Genomic DNA, 22,554 nt, shown 5'->3' on the forward strand with positions numbered 1-22,554 from the left:
TTTTAAGAAATACTGCAATTCGATTGGCTGGCCAATATGCAAATTGGATATATGCAAATTGGTTTTACTGGTCAGCCAATCGAATTGCAGTATTTCTTAAAATTTCGATTCTATCTTAGTTTAAGTTTTCGTGAATAAGGGCCCAGGACAAAAATGTAAGTGTTCCCCTTATCAACAGCCCGACGATTAGGAACTTCTGCACGCATGATGTCAAAGGTCACAAGCGAACATTGAGCGCTTGATGTACAAGTTGATAAATTTTATGAAGAGTTAGACGTACAATACATTCTGAGATAAAAATGACGGAAAAAGACTCGGGTAGTCGATAATCCGAGAATTTATTTAGGATTCGATATTTGTAATAAATAGTAAGCGATTAAAGACAACATCGTCTTATGTATGCAATGAATTCTCCTCTGACTCCCAAGACGTGACGTAAACATGACCTGGTTTGATCGAGTTTTAATAGCAGGGCATTCCTTCGCAATTACAATGTTTGAGAAGGATTTGAAGCATAATTATGACAAATTAATTAGTTTGAATATGTTTTTGGTCCATATATACCATTAAATCACCCAGTTTGTACGCGGGAACCCATCTTTAACGTCTTTAGGAGTATAACTGGCCAACGTTTCATCTTTAAATTCCCGTTCTTATCTATTTTGAAACTCTCCTGGAATTTCCGTGAAAAATAAAATTAAAATGTTCCTAGCGTTCCCGTTAACGTGTTTAGGGGTATAACTATAACCCCGGATAAATTTTCGGAGGGTCGATTTAAGGTGGCTCTAAACGGAAGTAGTCGTAGTCTACATCATCACGTAAAGTGAAACATGTGTTGGAGAAGTTCTGTTTACGAAAATGGTATCAAGAATCAGAAAATTAATACAAAAAAGGGTTTATGACATCCTATCACATAAAAATGGAACACTTATTGTTTTTGCTGGAATTATAATTGTCATTGTTTCAGCTTTTCATTTTGGCGAGGTGAGTAGAAAAAGCGCTATGTTGGCCTGCAGTGATTATTTATTGACACGAGTTACAGGTGGGGGAGGAACGGCGTAACGATAATAATATCCTTTTTTATTGTATATTAGTAGGTGGTATAGATATACGGATATCAATTCAGACTCCTGTGGTTTAAAACAAAAATTCTATTTTGCTGGGTATTCTTTTAAGAAAATTAATTTGTTTAGAATGTACTGTAAGCTAGTTCAAGTTGTATTTCTTTTTTAATACATAATATGTTTTTGTTGAGCATTATAGGAATATAGGGGACTATTAAAATGGGTTCATCGGTCTGTCTGTTTGTTGAGCATTATAGGAGACTATTAAAATGGGTTCGTCTGTCTGTCTGTCTGTCCGTCACACTTTTTGGGACACAATAACTCTCTTTCTTATTCTAATTAAGCTAGATGTTCAAACTTGGTGTGTTTATTAGGTCAACTCAATGCCTTGATGGAGTTCGAAGATGAGCATTTTCTGCTTAGGGTAAACAAAGATAAGCAATTTGATTGGTTGATGCTTTTGGACATGATAACTTTAGTTCTAATTAAGTGTATAATTGGTGTATAGTTTCATTACATCAATACCTTGAAGTTCGATGGGGGTCACATGGCTAAGTGGGTAAGACGCTGGCTTGCTAGCCTGGAGGTCGGGTGTTCGATCAATGCATTGGCCGAAAAAGTTCATCTCGATTTTCCGGCGTGGTTTCCCCTTGTCAGTGAAGCAGGACGGAGGGCCTGACAAGGACAGCTGTCTAGTCGTTCGGATGGGACAGAAAACCGAGGTCCAGTGTACACATTGCCATGCACGTAAAAGATCCCTTGGCAGTTGGAATTCGATATAAGAGTAGGCCGTAGCTCCGCTGCCCGGGCAAAATTTCACTCATAGCATACTGTATGGCGTATGCCCGTCTTCATTAGCCCAGGTTAGGAGCAGAACAGTAGGACGTTAAACCCCATTTCATTTCATTTTTGAAGTTCAATAATTAGCATTTTCTGCTCAGGGTAAGCAGAGCAATAAGCAATATGATTGGTCGAGATTTTGAACATGATTAAACTCTCATTCTAATTGAGCTAGAATGTTCACACTTGGCATGCCATAGGTGTTTATTAGGCGAATGTCTTGATGGAGTTCGAAGTTGAGAATTTTCTGATTAGGGTAAGCAGAGATAAGCAATTTGATTGGTTGATTCTTTGGGACACTATAACTTTAGTTCTGATGAACATTTTCTGCTTATTGTAAGCAGAGCGATAAGCAGTTTGATTGGTCGAGACTTTGGAACACAATAACTCTCATTCTGATTGTTTTACATGCATGCCAATTGTATTTTCATACCATTGGAATGAATAAGCAACATAACACCAAAATTTGAAACTAGCGAAATCCACAAAGTATAGCCACTTAACTAAAACAATGCAGCATAATACCCAACAAAACATAAAACAAGCAGTACATAGACACACCCCCACCCCCCGACATGGATTTGAACTCTTGATATCATGTTAAATAGATAAGTATTGGCTGTGTGAACCTACCGTAGAATGGGTTTCTCACAGTGACAAGCAGACCTGTCAACTCTACAGCATCAAGCGGCAGAGTGACGCGAAAAGGCCCCATATACCACTCTACTGTGCGGTAATAGATTTCTACCGCATTTTCAAACAAAGAGGTTTTTTACCATTTTCTTGCCAAAACTATGAAACTAAGGGATGCAACTCTTTGCATGTAAACAAAAAAGGTTGCGAATTTTGGTTATGGGCAAGGTAAAGTGACACCATCTTGTTGCAAACTAGTCTCGACACCAACAAGGCTATGAACATATTATTTTCCAACACAAAGTAGTGGCTCTTGGATACAAAAGACCAAAATGAACTATATTACTCACAATACACTATTTCACTGTCAATGACCCTTTAAATCGTACACCCGTGTGTTATCATGTAAACAAAAATTTCAATTTCATCAATTTCTTGCCCAATTGCGGTTACACCTACAGTAGTTGAGTCTTAGATTTTCGATTTGCTTTCCTGTTTTCACGTAGTGTGAGATTTCCACATCCTTGCTACCACACGGTAAGGGACCACCATTTTCTTTTTGTCCCTCGCCTTTCGAAGAAAGTAGGGTCTATTAAAATAGGTTTGTCCGTCTGTCTGTCTGTCTGTCCGTCACACTTTTTGGGACACACTTGTTTTCACTCTCCTCTCCTCACTGGTAGATTTGGGGTCATAGCTGTTGTTTTCAATGACAAGCTGCAACTTAAAACTCTAAAATCAGCAAAAACGTTTTCTTCATTTGAACACTTGACAGTAACTATAAAATCAACATCACAGACGTTAAAACTCGTTTGCATTTACAGACCACCCATTTCAGGTAGAAATCATTGCACTGATGCAGACTTTATTGATGACTTCTCTGTGCTATGTGAAGATCCTTACCAGGATGAAAACACCCTTATTGTCGGGGATTTTAACGTACATTTTGTCTCTCCGAACAATGTTCTCACTAAACGTGTATGTGATCGTCTGAACATTTATGACATTAATAAACAATTAATTACTTTGCCGACACACCGCTCTGGTCACACCCTCGATTGGGTTCTATGTCGAAATACTTATCTTGTACAAAACATTGATGTTGTCAACAACCTGATCTCTGACCATTCTCTGGTATCTTTAGATGTTAACTTTCCAGAAACTGTGAAGCTAACAAAAGCAATACAATATAGAAATTATAAATCCATAAATTTGGACAAGTTTTCAATAACTTAACAGCTGATGATGTTGATGATATGGTTGATGTATTCAACACAACCATTTCTAATCTTGTAGCAAAACATGCCCGATTTGCACAAAGACCATTAGCCGTTCACTGAATACTCCATGGTACGATGAATCAGTACAAGACATCAAACAAAAGCGTCAACAAGCTGAACGGAAGTGGCACAAAACTGGACTGGCTGTGCATAAACAAATTTATATGCAAATTTGTAGAGATTTTCAGAAATGTGTTTCCAATGCCAAATCACATTACTACATCACAAATATATCCAACAGTGCTTCTAATCCAAAGGTGTTGTTCTCAACCCTAAATAATGTTCTGGGTACAGAAAACAAGGTGATTCTTCCTGATGGAGAAGACAGTACCGTGGCTCAAGAGTTCAGCGATTATTTCATAGACAAAATATCCAAGATTCGTGATGGTCTTGGTTCTTCGTCTATTAACCGTACTGAACAACCCATAGTCTCAACACAGTTCATTAATTTCCAATCTGTTCAGCCAGAGCAGCTCAAGAAAATAATTCTTCAGTCCAAACCTACATCTTGCTCACTAGATGCCATACCCACGCACTTCCTGTTGAGTATCCTGGATACTATTTTACCAGTTCTGACTAAAATCGTCAATAAAAGTCTTCAATCGGGAACGGTACCACTTAGCTTCAAAACGGCAGTCGTCAAGCCTTTAATCAAGAAGTCATCGTTTGACCCACAGCTGTTGAAAAACTACCGCCCTGTATCTAATCTAACATTTCTCTCAAAGATTCTAGAGAAGGTTGTCAAGCAGCAATTAATTGACTACCTAGACCAGTCCGGGCTCTTTGATGAGTTTCAGTCAGCCTATCGCCCCGCACATAGCACTGAAACAGCTTTCGTTTGTGTCATCGACGCTTTAAAATCATCCGTCGATTCAGGAAGTATCAGTGTGCTAGCCCTTTTAGATTTGTCGGCTGCTTTCGACACAATCGACCATAGCAACCTACTTGACCGACTGAAGACTCACTACGGAACAGCTGGATCTTCTCTACAGTGGTTCGGCTCATATCTAACCAGTCGATATCAGTATGTTGACATTAATAACTCTTCGTCAAAGCAAGTCCAACTATCCTGTGGGGTACCTCAAGGTTCAGTGCTAGGACCCCATTTATTTACACTGTATACAAAATCCCTTGGAAACCTCATCGATAGTTATAACATTCAGCACCATTGTTATGCTGATGACACACAGCTAATCGATAAATTTGACCTCAACACTGTCAGCCAGCTCTCCACAATTGGTAATTTGGAAAGTTGCCTAAATGGTATTAAGAACTGGATGTCTGCCAACATGTTAAAGCTTAACGACGACAAAACTGAGCTTCTCTTTATTGGACCTGATCACAGACTTAAAACTTGCATTGTGAAATCTCTCAAAATAGGCAATTCAGATATTCCGATATCAAATGTTGTGAAAAATCTTGGCGTGTTCTTAGATTCAAACCTCAGTTTTAACTCTCACATAAACAATATCTGCAAAATTTGCCATTTTCATCTTCGAAGAATAGGATCAATCCGTCATCTTATACCCGAAAGTGCAGCCGCTGCACTGGCTCGATCATTCGTGCTGTCCAGAATTGACTACTGCAATGCCATACTTTCTGGAGTAACTGATGAACAAATTTCCAAGTTGCAAAGGATCCAAAATCTTGCTGCACGAATTGTGACTAAAGCCAGATCAAAATCACACATCACTCCCATCTTAAATAATCTTCACTGGCTCCGAGTGCGCGAGAGAATTAACTTTAAAATTTTAACTCTGACATACAAAACGTTACATAATACGGCACCAAGATATCTTCAGAATCTCTTGTCACACTACCAGCCAAAAAGGTTACTGAGATCCGTGAATAAATTATTGTTAGATGTACCGATTTATAAGATGAAGAAATTTGGTTCAAGGACTTTTCGGTATAATGCATCAATTCTATGGAATTCGCTACCACCTTCCATTCGAAAATGTGAAACATTGTCTATCTTCAAATCAAGTGTGAAAACCTGGCTGTTTAGTCACTATACTTAACCCACGTGAACACTTTCATGCGCCTAGAGCATCCCCAAATGGGATGAATTGTTGCGCAATATAAATTCCGTTATTATTATTACATAACTCTCCTTTTAATTGAGCTAGAATGTTCGCACTTGGTGTAGGTGTTTATTAGGTTAGTGCCTGGATGGAGTTTGAAGATGAGCACTGTCTGCTTAGGGTAAGCAGAGATAAGCAATTTGATTGGTTGATGCTTTGGAACACGATAACTTTAGTTCTAATTAAGTGAGAATGAGGACACTTGGTGTATAGTTTTATCACATCAATACCTTGACTAAGTTCGATAATGAGCACTTTCTGCTCAGGGTAAGCAGAGCGATAAGCAATTTGATTGGTCAAGACTTTGGAACACATTAACTTGTCTTCTAATTGACGTAGAATGTTCAAATTTGGTGTAGGCGTTAATTAGGTCAATGCCTTGATGGAGTTCGATGATAAACATTATCTGCTTACGGTCAGCAGATATAAGCAATCTGATTGGTTGATGCTTTGGGGCACGATAACTTTGGTTAGTTATAATTAAGTTAGAGTGATGAAACTCCGAGTATAGATTCATTACATCATTACCTTGACTAAGTTCGATGATGAGAATTTCTAGGCTTTGGAACATAACAACTTTGCTTTTAATTGAGGTAGAATGTTTAAACTTAATGTTGATGTTCATTAGGTGAATGTTTTGACTGAGTTCAATGATTAACATTTCGAGCTAAAGCTAAGCAGAGCTAAGCAATTTCATTGGTCGATGCTTTGGGACAAGATAACCTTGATTCTGTCTGATAGAGAGTGATGAAACTTAGTGTATAGTTTGATTGCTTGATACTTTTAAAAAAAATAAATGTGTCATCTATTTATTTTGGGATTTTGGCGGGAGACATCAGCCTCACTGTTGGCTTGTTTCTCCTACAACTTCTTTGCCATCAATTTGGCCTCACTCCACTACATCCTATACATGGATAAGGCAGGGATATATTGTCTCAGGAAATCTGATTTCATAAATTCTCAGGTAATTCCATCAAGTCAAACTTGACATTATCGCTCCCCTGCCCCCCACTCACATTTCTGAACATGCCTCTTTTTTCCAGAACAATAAAATATGTCACTGCCTAGTAGTTACTGAAATGTCATACCAACATTGATTAATTTTAGAATTTATGTACCAAATTTATTATCAGTATGTGAATGATAATTATAGACATGTAACAACAAGTAGGATAAATATTACTGATAGTTATATTATCTGTATTGTACTACACATATGATACAAGATTTAACATTTAAGGGCATCGAGTAGTCTAAGATAAGCACTTTTCAACCCTAATCCTATTAAGACTTTGCACACTTGTTCCATGTGTAAAATAACCCAGAGGACACATAACAGTCTGACCGTTTGTTGTGTAAGAATGGAGATACAAGAGGAAAGAAAAAAAAAATATTTATAGCAAATGAGAACGTTTCTCTGACCTAGATCAGTTCTTGAATAAATTATGACACCGTACACACTGTTCATGTCATCCAAAGTGAACAATCATAGCCGCCTCCAGCACTGGACCACTGACGTCTATCTATATATGACGCGATTATCAATCTACATGTACCATCTATCACGACTGAAACATGGCTGAATTTCATTTTTTGATGGTCGAAAACTACCATTTTTGAATGTATAAAATGATTTTGAGAGCGGGAGAGTAGTGCACTGAAGTAAATATTTACTTTTTATATCCGAATTGTTGTATTTTAAAAGTTGTTGAAGTATTCAAAGAATTTACCGGAAAACATAAAATCTTGTTTGAAGGTAGTAATTTTAAAATACTTTTGAGTTGATATTATATAATGTTTTTGGTGTCGAAATGTCGCTTATTATAACCTCTACTATCAATCTAAAGGAGGGACTATAAATATCTCTTTTTAGTATGTACTAATAGAATTTCCAAGACAACTCATTGTTTTTATACGCCCACATTTTCATGTGGATGTATATTAATTATCATTGCCCATGACCGTCCAACCACAAATTGCTTGTGAACGCTACACAGGTCACAATTTTTATCCAATTTTGACGAAACTTGAAATATAGGTTTATATCCCAACGATCTCGGTTCCTTTCGATATTGAAATATATTGGACGTAACTTCATGGATTATGGTCCTGATTGTACAAAAATCCAGCTTTTTTAGCTTGTGGACACTCTGGAGGTCACAATTTTTATCCGATTTTGATAAAACTTAAAATGTATGTTTATTACCCAAAGATCTCGATTCCTTTCGATATTCACGCATATTAGACCGTAACTTTTTTGATAAAGCCCCTGATTTTACGCCAAATCTCGTTTTTAGCTTGTGGACCCTCTAGAGGCCACAATTTTTATTCCATTTAAAGAATACGTTCAATTATATCACCGCTACACCAATATCACAAAGATCTTGGTTCCCCTCAATAATCACATATTATTGGAACATAAGTTCCTGGATTATGGCCCCTGATTTTTCAAAAAATCACGTTTTTAGATTGTGGACCCTCTAGAAGTCGCCATTTGTATTCAATTTTAAAAACCGTTCAAATATTTCACTGTTACACCTCATTGATCTTGGTTCCTCTCAATAATCACCCATATCGTAACTTGACTTCCTGGATTATGGCCCCTGATTTTTCAAAAAATCCTGTTTTTATACGTCCACATTTTCATGTGGACATATATTGTCAACGCCCCTGTCCGGACTTCCGTCTGTCCACAATTGTTTGTGGACACTCTACAGGTCACAATTCTTATCTGATTTTGACGAACCTTGAAATATAGGTTTATCTCCAAAAGATCTTGGTTGCTTTCGATATTGGCATGTATCGGATCGAAACTTCGTGGATTATGGCCCCTGATTGTACGAAAAATCACGTTTTTAGCTTGTGGACATTCTAGAGGTCACAATTTTCATCTGATTTTGATGAAATTTGAATTGCATGTTTATAACCCAAAGATCTTGGTTTCTTTTGTTATTTGCACATATCGGACCATAACTTCCTGACTTATGGCCCCTGATTGTACAAAAAACACGTTTTTAGCTTGTGGTCCCTCTAGAGGTCACAATTATTATCCGATTTTAAAAAAAACACGTTCAAATATATTACCGTTACACCGTAATGTTGGTTGAGTTCAAATTTCGTGAAAGCAAATACAATATGACTTGATAATATTCCTGAGAATTACTATAAAGTAATGGTGTAGTTATTAAGTTGGTACTATATGTGTCTCAAAATCCAATTAATGTATCATTTGAAGCCTGTGAGCCCATAAGCGAGGAAGTCTCACTTATTGAGAATGAATGACTGATATTAAAGAATATAATCAAAACCACAAGTTCCAATTACAACTCGAAAAGAATTTGGACTAATGTATAAGACCCAGTTAACAACATCCCAAACTATATCAAAGGGATGTAAATTTTTTATTGCTTGATCAAACAAGAATGAGTAACATCTTGTCTAAAAGTTGTTTCAAAGATCCGTCTTCATTAGCCCAGGTTAGGAGCAGAACAGTAGGACGTTAAACCCCATTTCATTTCATTTCATTTGTTTCATAGATAAATTCTATGTTTTATATTGACAGGCTGTTGTTGAATGGAGTCATGAGAAATATGCAACAGTTTTTAATTCCTACAGTGATAATATAGCCTCCAAGTCATTTAGAACCCGGTAAATACAATTTTATATTACTGGTATATATCCATATTTGAACATCTGTTACCATATAGCATCAGTAAAATCATTTATTGGTTTCTGTTTTAAATATGTCATATGTTATGGTCATCTGTTTAGAATGTAAATTTATTTATACAGAATAGAACTTACACGAAGATATGGATTTGAAATATTAAAATGAAATGAAAGACAATTCACTATTCCTTGATAAAACATGTCTTATAACAAAATAGATATTGCTTTGAATGGAATTTTATATCTCTACCATATTGTAATCTAAACACTACATAGTTACAACTCTTAAAGGGGAACTGGAGACAATTTTTCATATTTGTCCAATGCCTTTCAAAGAGAGCATGGGTCTATTAAAATGGGCTTGTCCATCTATCTATCTGTCTGTCCATCCATCCATTATACTTTTTGGGGCACATTAACTCTGTTTCTGTTCAAAAGTGATTGTAGATTAGGTGTATAATGTATATCTTGACAGAGTTTGATGATAATGACTTTCTGCTTAGAATAAACAGAGATAAGCAATTTGATTGGTTGATATAATTACCATGGGAGGATACAGCATTTTTAAGAATAAAGGGTGAGGGTCTGCAGGTCACGGATAAACAAATTTTGAGGCGTTTTCTCATGATTTTTCCAAGAACAACACCATTGGCGGGATTGCAAAGTCCATTAAAAAGTATAATTTTTTAAAACTATTTGTGCTTGCTAAAGCAATTAATTCAACATGAATTGAATTTCAGTATATATAAATGACATTTTCATTGCCTTAGTTTTAAGTTTATTACTATGCATACTCTTATTGATTAACAGTGGTATCAAAAATTTTTGTTTTTGGGATGGTCAAATCGCGATATATCATTCAAATAATTAATGCCATATAGATGTATCTTAAGTAGTCAGAACCTTTTACTCTTGGAAGTATACTCTCATTTTTAAAAACTCATTGTGTAAGCAATGCATCTTGTGGTAGCAAAAGTGTTAGCAGTAATAAAGTATTTTCTGTGGGAGTTTAAGGCGTTTCATAGTCTTGTTTATTTGTATTTTTAAAGAGTACAATACAAAAATTCTTGGGATGTAACTATTTAGGTTAAATTTGTACTTATAGAGAGATATGTGCACCAGTACATATTATATATATTATATGGTAAACAAATAATCTTATTAACTTAGTATTTTATACATAAGTAAAAGTTATACAGGAAGTGATATGACCTATTATTGTGGTATATTGTACATGTGTATGATATGAAACATTTATTCATGGCTTGTTAGTCCCTATTTTAATATCATCTATTGTTTTCAGACATTTGTAAAACAGTTAGAAGATTACTATATTGTGTAATGAATAAGAAATATTTGATTTTAAATGTAGATAATTAAATATAAATTTTTATTATGTATTGATAAGAAAAAATTGTTGCTCTAAAGTCTAGTTGCTTTTTTATTTGGAAAAGAATTTTGTTGCCAAATCTACCTCTGTTTAAAATCTTGTAGAGTGAAACGTAGACACAGCATAAATATTTAAGGGGTTTTGGAAAGCCAATTGCCCAATATTTTGTGGAACGCTTTTGGTAAAAATACCACAAAAAGTAAAAGATCTGCATCAAAACAATCATGCAGAAAGTGTTAGGCATAGTAATAAAGTGGTCATTTTGATCTGACATTTTGACACCCTATCTTATGATAAAAACATGACCAAATTGCTCTGGAAAACATAATTGGTATCATGAGTATTAAAGACAAATTCTCAGAAAATAACCAGAACAGTTCTTGGAAAAAATGTTAAACTTTTGATAAGTATCTGAACCTTTCCATCTCCATGTCATGCTGAAAAAAGTGTGTGTACATATACAGTATATATTGTATGTGTAGGTTCTCCAGTACCAGTGGATGTAGTGTATAATTATTGTACTTGTTGTATATACATGTAGATCTGTATATTTTATTTGTAGGTTATGTCTTCCAGTACCAATAGATGTAGTATATACATGGGTAAACGGATCCGATCCAGCCTTGTTAAATCAACTACAACAATTACGATATGAACTTCAAGAGGAGATAACTTCAACCAGGTACAAAAACACATTTATGATTAGTCGATTTTAAGAATCATCATTTTATAGGTGAAATGTGAGAAAGTGTTTCAGTGGCATTTAGTAATTGAACTGAAAATGCCGATAAAGACTACAGAATCCTAGTCAAAATGTAGCTCACTAATAAATAGAGAATCTCCTACCAGTCTTTTTTTATATCAAAAAATTTCAACACAAGTTGATAAAGTAACAAAAAACGAGGCTCTGCCAAGTTTTTTTTACTTTATCAACGAGTGTTGATATTTTTTGATATCAAAAAAGACGAGTAGGAGATTTTATTTATCACCCAATCCCTTTTTACATGCACAAATAGATAAATATAATTCTTTACTGTAGATTTCACTTTTACTGAACATTACGGCGTAGTGATACATCATTTTTTGACAGCAATTCAACCATTGCAAAGTCCTTTATATTGACCCAGTGTTTCCATCAAGGTCAATTGAATAACAATAGTTCATTTATAATTTAAAAAAAAGGTATTTTTAATAAGAAATGAACTGTTCTTTGAAAATAAAAAAAAGTAGTTCCTTTTCAACTGACCAATCAAATTCCTAAGGAGATATCGCAGTAGATTATGAAATATATCACATAAGCGAAATCTACTGTAGAATGTATTATTGGGTGATAAACAATAATTATATTCCATGGGATTGTGCCTTGTATGAAATGTGAGATTTTGAGATTTTACCTTGACGTATGGAGAAAGACCTTACCAACTTGATGTTCCAATGACTATCAATATATAACTTTTAATTTTTATTTGTAAGCAGACTTACAGATTTAGCAGTAACAACTTATAGACATAATTTTAAACAACATATATTTTTTTTCTATCTTCCATTATTTTATATTTGAGAAATTTTAAATCAATCATTCAAAAAAATGGATTTTGAATCAAGTCTAGATTATACCAGGTTTGATTTTGGTTGTGGGTATAAAAAATCCTTTTAGATATTTCAATCATTGTTCTCGATTTTTAAAAAGAAAATATGCAGGGTTGTCAAGAAATACCAGATATTCATCTCACTTAACATGAATAAAACCTGTCTGTAAGGTTGACTAGAGATGTGTGTTCATTTCACTTAACAAGGATAAAAGCTGTCAGGCTGGCAAGAAATGAAGATGAATATATACAACTCGCAGTAGTTTTTTCTTTGATGTGCATAGCAGTTATATTTCATATCAACCTGTTATGACGTCATCATAGGTTGATATATTCGGTTCATATCAACCACTGATGACGTCATCTCAGGTTGATATTTCGATGATGTTGATGATCGAAATAATACAAAGAACACAGAAATAATTTTTATTCTTTTGACAATTAAAAAATTTTATGGTACAGTTTGTAGCATTCAGCACCAAAATAGATGGCTTACTTATCGGCATATTTAGAACGGTTATCCATGTCTAAGATATCTTTCAGAATTTTCTTTTCATCCACATTTCGATTATTTCTCCACACACTCTAAGACTTGAAAGTATTTATAGCCCAAGAGTTCCTTTGTGAAGTATTTTTGGGTACAGTCCACTTAACACAGTCGGTCAAATCCTCTGAACATACCGAAAACCTTCACAGTTCACTGTCAGAATTATCGGAAAAGATTGCCTTTTGATCCAAATTTTCTTCAGCCTTTCACATCTATTCCACCGTCAATCTGTTGCTTAAAAAGAATTGATTATTCATCTGATAACGTATCACAATCCATTTTTATACGCCCACATAGAAATGTTGACGTAGATTGCCGTTGCCCCCATCCATACGTCCGTACGTCTGTCTGTACGTCCGTCCGTCTTCCACAATTTCTTGTGAACGCTCAAACGCCAAAAGTTATCATCCAATTGTTTTAAAATTGATATATGTTGTTTACTTTAGTGAGATGAAGAAGCCTATATAATTTCAATAATTTCTGTTTATAACGTCTAGAGTTATGGCCCTTGTTTCACTTTGTTGAACCTTGTGAACGCTCTAATTCCAAAAGTTAATATCCGATCTTTGTGAAATTTATATGCAATATTTAAATTAGGGAAACGAAAAAGCCTATTGAATTTCAGCAATTTCCATTTATTACTTCTAGAGTTATGGCCCTTGTGTCACTTTGTTTAACCTTGTGAATGCTCTAACCCCAAAAGTTATCATCCTATCTTTCTGAAATTTATATGCATTATTTAAATTAGCGAAACGAAGAAGCCTATTTAATTTCAATAATTTCCGTTTATAACGTCTAGAGTTATGGCCCTTGTTTCACTTTGTTGAACCTTGTGATAATGCCAAAAGTTAACATCCAATCTTTGTGAAATTTATATGCAATATTTAAATTGGGGAAAAGAAGAAGCCTATTGAATTTCAGCAATTTCCGTTAATTACTTTTAGAGTTATGGCCTTTGTTTCACTTTGTTTAACCTTGTGAACGCTCTAACCCCAAAAATTATCATCCTATCTTTCTGAAATTTTTTAAATTGGTGAAACGAAGAAGCCTATTGAATTTCAGCAATTTCTGTGTATTACATCTAGAGTTATGGCCCTTGTTTCACTTTATTGAACCTTGTGAACGCTCTAACGCCAAAAGTTATCAACTGATCTTTCTGAAATTTATATGCCTATTTAATTTCAATAATTTCCGTTTATAACGTCTAGAGTTATGGCCTTTTTTTCACTTTGTTGAACCTTGTGAACCCTCTAATGCCAAAAGTTAACATCCAATCTTTGTGAAATTTATTTGCAATATTTAAATTAGTAAAGAGAAGAATCCTATTGAATTTCAGCAATTTCCGTTTATTACTTCTAGAGTTGTTGCCCTTGTTTCACTTTGTTCAACCTTGTTAATGCTCGATTGATGAAAGTTATCACCCAATATGTATGAAATTTATATGCATCATTTAAATTTGTGAAACGAAAAAGCCTGTGAAATTTCAACAATTTCTGTAGATTACTTCCAGAGTTGAGACCCTTGTTTCAATTTGTAGAACCTTCTGAACCCTCAAACGGCAAAAATTATAAAAGGCCCCCAATTACCTACAAAGGAATAAATATGCGACAACACTTGTCAACTGCTCGGACGATTTAGCCGCTGTGGGCCTATGTTTCATTGCCTGGCAACCTATCTTTGTTATTTGGCAGAAACTATCAAGCAATTGTCCAATCATTGTTGACTTTTAATGGAAGGGTCCATTTAATTTAAGGGTGATTAAAACTATGACTTTGTATATGTCGGAAATAAACCTTCTCTCCCTCGGATTGATATGATAGAGAACACTTGGGATTTGCCGGCCTGTTCTCTATCATATCAACCTCGGGTAGGTTAATGTCCTATACATAACCATATGTTATTCTCAAAATAACCTTAGTAAATCAATGCAGTGTAATCCCATTCAATTCTTTCAATAATGTGGAGTGCCATTTCTCATAAAGCTTTTTGTTGTTTTCAGAGAGACAAAATGTAACTTCCATAATTGTGTTCCGTCCAATATGATAGTTCTTGATCCTCCTTTACCTAAACATGTAACATTAGGTCAACTGAGGATTTTGAATAGGTTGTTTAGAACAGCCAGTCGTATGTTTGTAGTAACCACACCTACAGAAAAAAAACTAAATTTTACAGTTGTTGAATTAGATGAACAAGCAGGTATCTATAACTATTTACAAATAATGTTTTAAAACGAAAATGTATTTAGACATAGGTCTTGTTATTTTTATATGCTCTGAAGAAAGAGGTGTTAAGCATGTAAAACAAGAAAATCATTGAAAAGATGAGTTTTATAAGCTTGTGCATTTTTTAACACATATATTATCGTCACCCATATCCATCAGTCTGTTACACTTTCTTGACTATGTAAGTTGATAGTATCAGAATAAAGATAATCTTTATTGATTTCAATGGTTTTCACAGAAGACCCAGAGACTACTGGTATTAGGATTGTTAAATAAGGATATTACTGTACTTGTACTCACTGTATAGTCGAGTTTGTAACCTATTTTCATACAGTACTGCCGAGCCCTAAACTTAAAACCCAGGGACGAAAATAATTACATAATATATTTAGACTTTTAAAAAGAACATGTATTTAGACAAAATTTGATATGTTAAATTTGATATGTAAATATTTTTCAGTGAAAAATTTTACATCTGCATCAATTATTATAAACCAGATAAATATAACTATATGTAGAGTCTTTTATGTAAGTAACAACTATATATAATATGTTTAATTTGTTTCTTAAAATCTGTGGTGAATTTACAGTTATTTAATATGTCATGATTTATAAGATTTAAAAGCCTTGTGTGCATTCGCGACCTTAAACACAGTAAAGTACCCCTAGCTCAGTTACTTGTATCAGTACAGACTTGGGACTGTACAGCCCAGTGCACGCTAATGACTGACCCCCGAATTCATTCACTTGATCTGAATTTACAGTTATTTAATGTTTCTGAAGGAGTCATAATTTATAAATTTAAAAGCCTTGTGTACATTGGCCACTTCAAATACAGTAAAGTACCCCAAGCTCAGTTACATGTATCACTACAGGCTCGGGACTACAGCACAGTGGACTCTTACGGCTGACCCCCCAGAATCTATTCACTTGATCTGATATAGAAATTTGTTGTATATTATTTACAATATCAGTTTTTTTTGTGTGTCTTGTCCACAGGTTTGTCTTGTGAGTTTTGTTTGTGTATGTCGTGTGGTCCTCATGCACTTACTATTATCATCATTGTGTTTGGTTTATCCCATATGATTTGCAATTGACAAAGATAAAACAGTTGACAAATTTGTTTGATATACAAAGACCTTAATTACAATGAAAATATATTAATTTAAAGTAACAGATATTTTAGTGTCTGTGCTCACCCAAATGCCTGATAGTTATTTTACATTTCCAGAAATTTACCATAGGTAATATGCTTCGTAGTAACCTCAAATTATTTATTACTGAATTTATTGTTAGTGAAGTTTTTTGTTTAATTTATTATTTAGACTAGTGACTGGACAAAACACCATAGTATTTTATTACATGATACAGTTCTAATGACTGGATTTCCTCATACATTAACACATACAGAATTAAAGGGAAAATTACCTGATAAATTTCATAATAGTATTACTCAGGTAAGTGGTGTTAACAACTAGTCTAATTAAAGAGGCAGTAGAATTTTCACCATTGTATATCCCTTAATTTCATATCACATTTAAGATACTGCCAAGTGCTGACCTAATTATTCTGTATAATGTATACTGCACGATCAAGCGAAGCCGTACGAGCCCAATGAGCCAAATGAAATGCCTGGAAATCTTTTGATTGTGGTCAGCGAATATCTGTGCAGTCGAGAGCTGAAGCCAAGTAGCAGTGCATGGGGGAGGGGTGTGTGGAAGGTTTTCACCTTGAAATTTGAAAATTAGATGCCGACAAATGCTGTTCTTCCATTCAGATGTGTGAGTTTAGCAACTAGGAAGTCACCCAACATATGTGGCCCACCAGATTCCAGATTTTGGTTGAGAGGGGGCACAAATGATGTGGCCAAAAAAAATTACCTTTTAGATTCACTGGAGCTGCTGCCAATATAGCCTTATCTATATGATTTTTGCAACTAAAATCCAACTAAATGCCCACCTGAACTCCAATCAACCAGTCAGTCAGCGTGTTACAGTTGCATTCACCTGACACAAAAAATTTCACTTCCTAAAAAAGATGATGAATATCAGGAATGATATCCCACTTATTATTTAATATATTATTTTTAAATTTAGGTTAAATTGCATTCTGATGCAGGGGTTGCAGTTCTTGTTGTACCAAATAAAACAGAGTTTGAAAATTTATTAGAGGTAATTATATTATCCTGGGTTTGTTTCCGACTGTCAGAAGTCATCATTGATTCAGACTAGTGGCAGCGCTAGCCGCCGATGGTTGGAGGGGCAAAGTCCAAGGTTAAGGGGGCAAAGGCACAAGCTTCAACTACGGGTAGGGGGGCCTCCCCCAGAAATTTTAGAAAAACAGGCTGCCGGAAATGCACTTATCGTTGAGATAAAGTGTCAAACGACTGAACCTCAACGAAGCCCACTCATGAGCGCCAAAGTAAATTTTGAAAAATAGACTGTTGGAAATGCTGTCTGACAGTATTTAGGCACCGATTGTCGAGATAAATGGAGCTGATCAGATACCGTCTCTCACCTGATCACTAGTGTCTATCCGACCCCAGAGACGAAAGTGTCAAATGAATGAAGCCCCTGAAAATTTGAAAGTAGACTGCCGGAAATGCAGTCTGGCAGTATTTCAGGCACTGATCGTCGAGATAAATAGAGCTTACCAGATACCGCCTGTCGCCAAATCACTAGTTTATCCGACCAGAGAGGAAAGTGTCAAACGGACGGAGTGAGTGAATCAAAGTGAATGAATATTTTCGCCACTATATTTTGTGAAATAGACTGCCGGAAATGCAGCCGGTCAGTATTTCGGAAATAGAGCTGACCAGATACTGTTCGTCGCCAAATCACCAGCTTATCCGAACAGAGAGGAAAATGTCAAACGAACGGAGTGAGTGTATCAAGTGAATGCATATTCTCGCTGCTTTGAACCTATATACCCAAAAACTTTGAGGATTGTAAAAAGCACTCTCAAGTGGTTCACGTGTTAAATTGTTTATAGTAGGTTTACAGCAGGATGGGCTTGGTAAGAAATCACTCAGACTCTACAACATGCAAGTCTATGACTGAGTGGGGATGTGGGATTTAATCACCATAGAAGGTATTGATTACTGAAACGTATTACAAATAATTTTTTTTTTATTTTCCAAAAGTGACGCTGCCACTGATTCAGACACAAATCTATGGGCCATTTTGTAGAAATTTTTGTAGACATTTATTGGATGGATAGTTATTGGTTATTTAAAATCAAGGGAACACATCTTATTTTAAACTGCGTATATTGGTTTATCTGTAAAAGGAATTTGAATTTGTACTTTATGAAATAGACTGTATTTCACAAATCTTTTTTGGGTTTATTGACAACTGATGTCATGGTGGAAGATCCACTCCTTGTTTTAACAGATCAGGATTACATGTTATAGGGTTGACATAACACACTCTACATATTCTATTTGTAATTGATGTATAATTTTGTGATAATCTAGTATAAAAACTCTCAAACTTGGCACTTTGCCTAGTTTAGTTTAAAGACCACGTAAGATCAAAAATCTAAATTTCATGTATGTATAGCCCATGGTTACTATATCAACTTTACGGCAAGTTCACACCAATCTGATTAAAGTTAAGTCCCCTGTTAATGTTTAAGTATCCGACACGCCAAAACGCTTTTCGATTTTTCAATTACGACCTTAATCCGGTTGATTGGCTGGTGACGTCACAGGCACTACACATAGGATATACATTATCTATACAATATCTCACTGTCTGTACAATATAGCACTATCAATACACACGGCAACTGGACAAGCGTCTATTGACGGTCCAATTACCACGTGACTGGCCTAATCATAATCACCGAATTATCGTCTTTCATTGGTATAGATTAGACATTTGTGATTGGAATATTTTAGAGTGAATTTAAAATGCTGTATCATGTCGTAGATCAATTTAAGCTGCCTTTGTTTAAATAGGTCACGTGTCAAATGAAGATGACTCAAGAAATTAGCGCATTTACCGGTAATTTGGATAACCCCGTTAAGTACAGAAATACAAATGGTCCCAGTCATTTGTCGATATATTCATTATTCGCTATATATAATAATAATAACCATTTCTATACATAAAGAACAACTACAGTGAATATGGAATTTTCCAATGACTATGCAAAACATGTACAATAGATCGCACTCATTTCTCTGCCAATCAACGCTTGGTATCTTATTATCATGTACCGTTCCATGTACTACGGGTGTAGTAAATGAGGTTAAACTTCGCCGCGAAAATTGCACGGGATCATTCGTGGAGTTCCTGGTGCCGTTTGGTGAGTGATTAAACTGTCAATGCAATTGTAAAATATATACTTTTATTATAAAGAAGATAACCGATGTTAGACATTATAACCTAATCGTATCAAAAACGTTAATCCATCCATCACTTAAATGTTGTTTAAACGCCAATCAACAAATAATACGAGGCCACTTGATTACAAAAACACCGGTGAGCAATAATTATTGGGTATATAGTAATTTTAAACAAACTTAGTAAAACTTAATTATTTTATACAATTAATATGTGTGTGTATGATTCTACCATTAGTTCATTTGTGGGTACTACGCACACATTCCACCTAGAGTGATGTCTTTGATCTGGCCGGCGTAAAAAAGATAATTACCTAATCAGCATTCTTAATCCCACTAACAATCACTGCTAACACCGAGATGTAAATTAATTAATGACCCCCAAGTCTGTATAAGTTTAGTCGCATTGATTAATTAATGACAGATATTAACAACACTACTTGTCATATTATTATCAATACACAAAGATAGTTAGATGACACTTCTCAATCTGTCTGTTATTCCATTTAGAAGGTTACCCTCAAAATTTATTTGTACTGTATATTGAGATATTTTTTCACATTTCATTTTTACGGTCTATTTCAGAGTAATAAAGTCAAATCCGTCGTACGATGATAACGGATCGTCATTTACAAATCGCTTTTCAATCATGTTTGACTTTTATGATACAATTTGCATGACCACATCTTTTTAACACTGTACTTTTTTACTCGCGGAAATTAGAACCACAATACTCTTTTGACGAAAATGTATCTCTAATCAATTGGACTGCACACAATGTTAGAGGGTATTAAAATTCCTGTCATGAGAAACAAATTCTAAATTGAATCATAAATTAAAATGAATTACAAAACAAATTATTCCGTAGTCAATTGTTTTATTTAATTAAGGAACTAAGGGGGATTAAGGAACCAGTCAGGCGTTAATGAGTACACACGCCGGTTGTATATAGGTAATTAAGGAATAAACATTCTGAATATGCATTCGGTCACTGTGACGTCACTGGCGTCTGAGGGGATTAAGAGTGTTTTCGATAATTGGCAAAGTCGTTTTTAAGGGAGGTCTATTTTTACGACTTTGAGTGAAGATAACTAAAATTAATTTCAATCAGATTGGTGTGAACTTGCCGTAAAGTTGATATAGTAACCATTGGCTACACATATCCAAAAGTTTCCAAGCCCATCTTATGTGCACTTTAATTTAAATTATGAATTACTTTAACACATAAATATTGATTTTATATTGTACATATTGTTTCACTAGTTCATGTAAGTTACAATTTTATTATTTTATAAATGTAAATTTTTGATCAATAAAGGACTGTTTTATGTTTGATATGTTTTAGGTAAGAAATATATCAATAGATGGAAAGACGCCAACTTTTAATGCTGCTAATCTTATTTGGGATCTTAGAGATGTAAGTTCTTCACCCAAAACAAAACATAACCATATCTAAATAGTCCTAACATTTTGCTGGTCAACTTTTAAAGGATCCAATACTATGTAATTCATAAACAAAAATCACATCACTTCTTAATAATTAAAACTGTGATTGAAGATGAAGTATGAGCAGGAATACATGTATATTAAACATGCATTATGCAAGAGCAAAATCGCTTATTACAAGTCTTTCTTTAGGCCTGAAATGTTATCTAAATTATCAATTAGACATTAATTAACTTATCCAGACCATAATAAACTCTCGATGTCAAGGCTAGCCTTCGATGTTGGCTGGATTAGATTCCTATATGCCGCTAACGGCTATTGATAATTAAATCAATAAAAGCGGATAATCGAGACTATGCTGTTTAGATTAATGATTTTAGTAATGATGACCAAGACTATGCAAAAATTTCACACGCTTCTTTCTCGGCTCATAGTGGATCAATTTGACTGAAATTTTCATCAAATTACCTTTACACTATCTAGTTTTTAACTATTATAGCGAGAACTGTCATCTCTTTATCTTATCTCCCATAATGTATCTTTAATATGTTTTACTATTCTAGACGTTTTACTGTGCATTACAACAAAAAATCACCAAATCTCATAATTGGTTTTACACGAAATATTCAAGTTTATACATTATAGCCATGTTGTCAATTCTTGTCACGCATGTGCTAAAAGTTCATAACAACAACAATGGGGATTGGTCAGTCATTAGGGGTCTCCAGTTGATTAATTAATGAATAACATTAAATATTTTGAAACAAAACAAACCAAAATATTTAGCCAAAATAATTCTTTCTTATTGCTTTATTACTTTATGATCTTGATATGTATATTGGTTTCATATTGTAGCACTCTAGAGGAGAAGATATTGCTTCCAGTAGATTTGAAGATAATGAGGTAAAGTTATTAATTTTACATAAAATAGATAATCAAACATGTTTAAATAATTGAATTGAAATAACTGTGCTAGAGTATTGATATCCCATGTTTTCATTTGATATTGAGTATACAAACGTCCAATACATATTTTTTTGTATTCGTCTGTTTTAGGAATTAAGATATTCAATAAGATCAGTTGTACGTTATGCTCCTTGGGTTCGACATATCTTTATAGTAACAAATGGTCAGATACCTCATTGGTTAAACATGGATAATCCTCGTCTGACTGTTGTTACACATGAGGTAATATAATTGTTTTTATTAAGATTTTATTATGACGTACTGATATCTATTTAAATAACATTTGATATATTGTATAGCTGTCATTTTGCAATGAACGTAAACCATCTCCCAATGTCGAAGTGCACAACAGTGGTCAAACATGCAGATTCAAATGCCTACTGTATGTAGTTCAGGTATACATAACTAGGAAATTTTCACTTTAGAAATTTAGAAAGTAAAAATTGAACCACTTTACTGCAGATAAATATTAGAATTCA

General features: G+C 34.5%; 1 protein-coding gene across 2 annotated transcripts in view; it reads left to right on the forward strand.

Moving 5' to 3' along the window:
• The first annotated feature begins 819 nt into the window (after positions 1–819).
• LOC126825026 (N-acetylglucosamine-1-phosphotransferase subunits alpha/beta) overlaps positions 820–22,554 on the forward strand; it is a 50,952-nt gene continuing 29,217 nt past the window's right edge. For both annotated transcript variants that reach the window (XM_050554435.2, XM_050554436.2), the window contains exons 1-10: positions 820–984; positions 9,461–9,546; positions 11,520–11,639; positions 15,093–15,289; positions 15,776–15,843; positions 16,641–16,772; positions 17,412–17,486; positions 21,009–21,080; positions 21,965–22,012; positions 22,166–22,297. In XM_050554435.2, the coding sequence (XP_050410392.1) occupies positions 859–984; positions 9,461–9,546; positions 11,520–11,639; positions 15,093–15,289; positions 15,776–15,843; positions 16,641–16,772; positions 17,412–17,486; positions 21,009–21,080; positions 21,965–22,012; positions 22,166–22,297 (1,056 nt within the window). In that variant the 5' untranslated portion in view covers positions 820–858. The remainder of the gene's footprint in view (positions 985–9,460; positions 9,547–11,519; positions 11,640–15,092; positions 15,290–15,775; positions 15,844–16,640; positions 16,773–17,411; positions 17,487–21,008; positions 21,081–21,964; positions 22,013–22,165; positions 22,298–22,554) is intronic.

The sequence above is a fragment of the Patella vulgata genome, chromosome 6, assembly GCF_932274485.2.
Source record: "Patella vulgata chromosome 6, xgPatVulg1.2, whole genome shotgun sequence".
Lineage (NCBI taxonomy): Eukaryota > Metazoa > Mollusca > Gastropoda > Patellidae > Patella > Patella vulgata.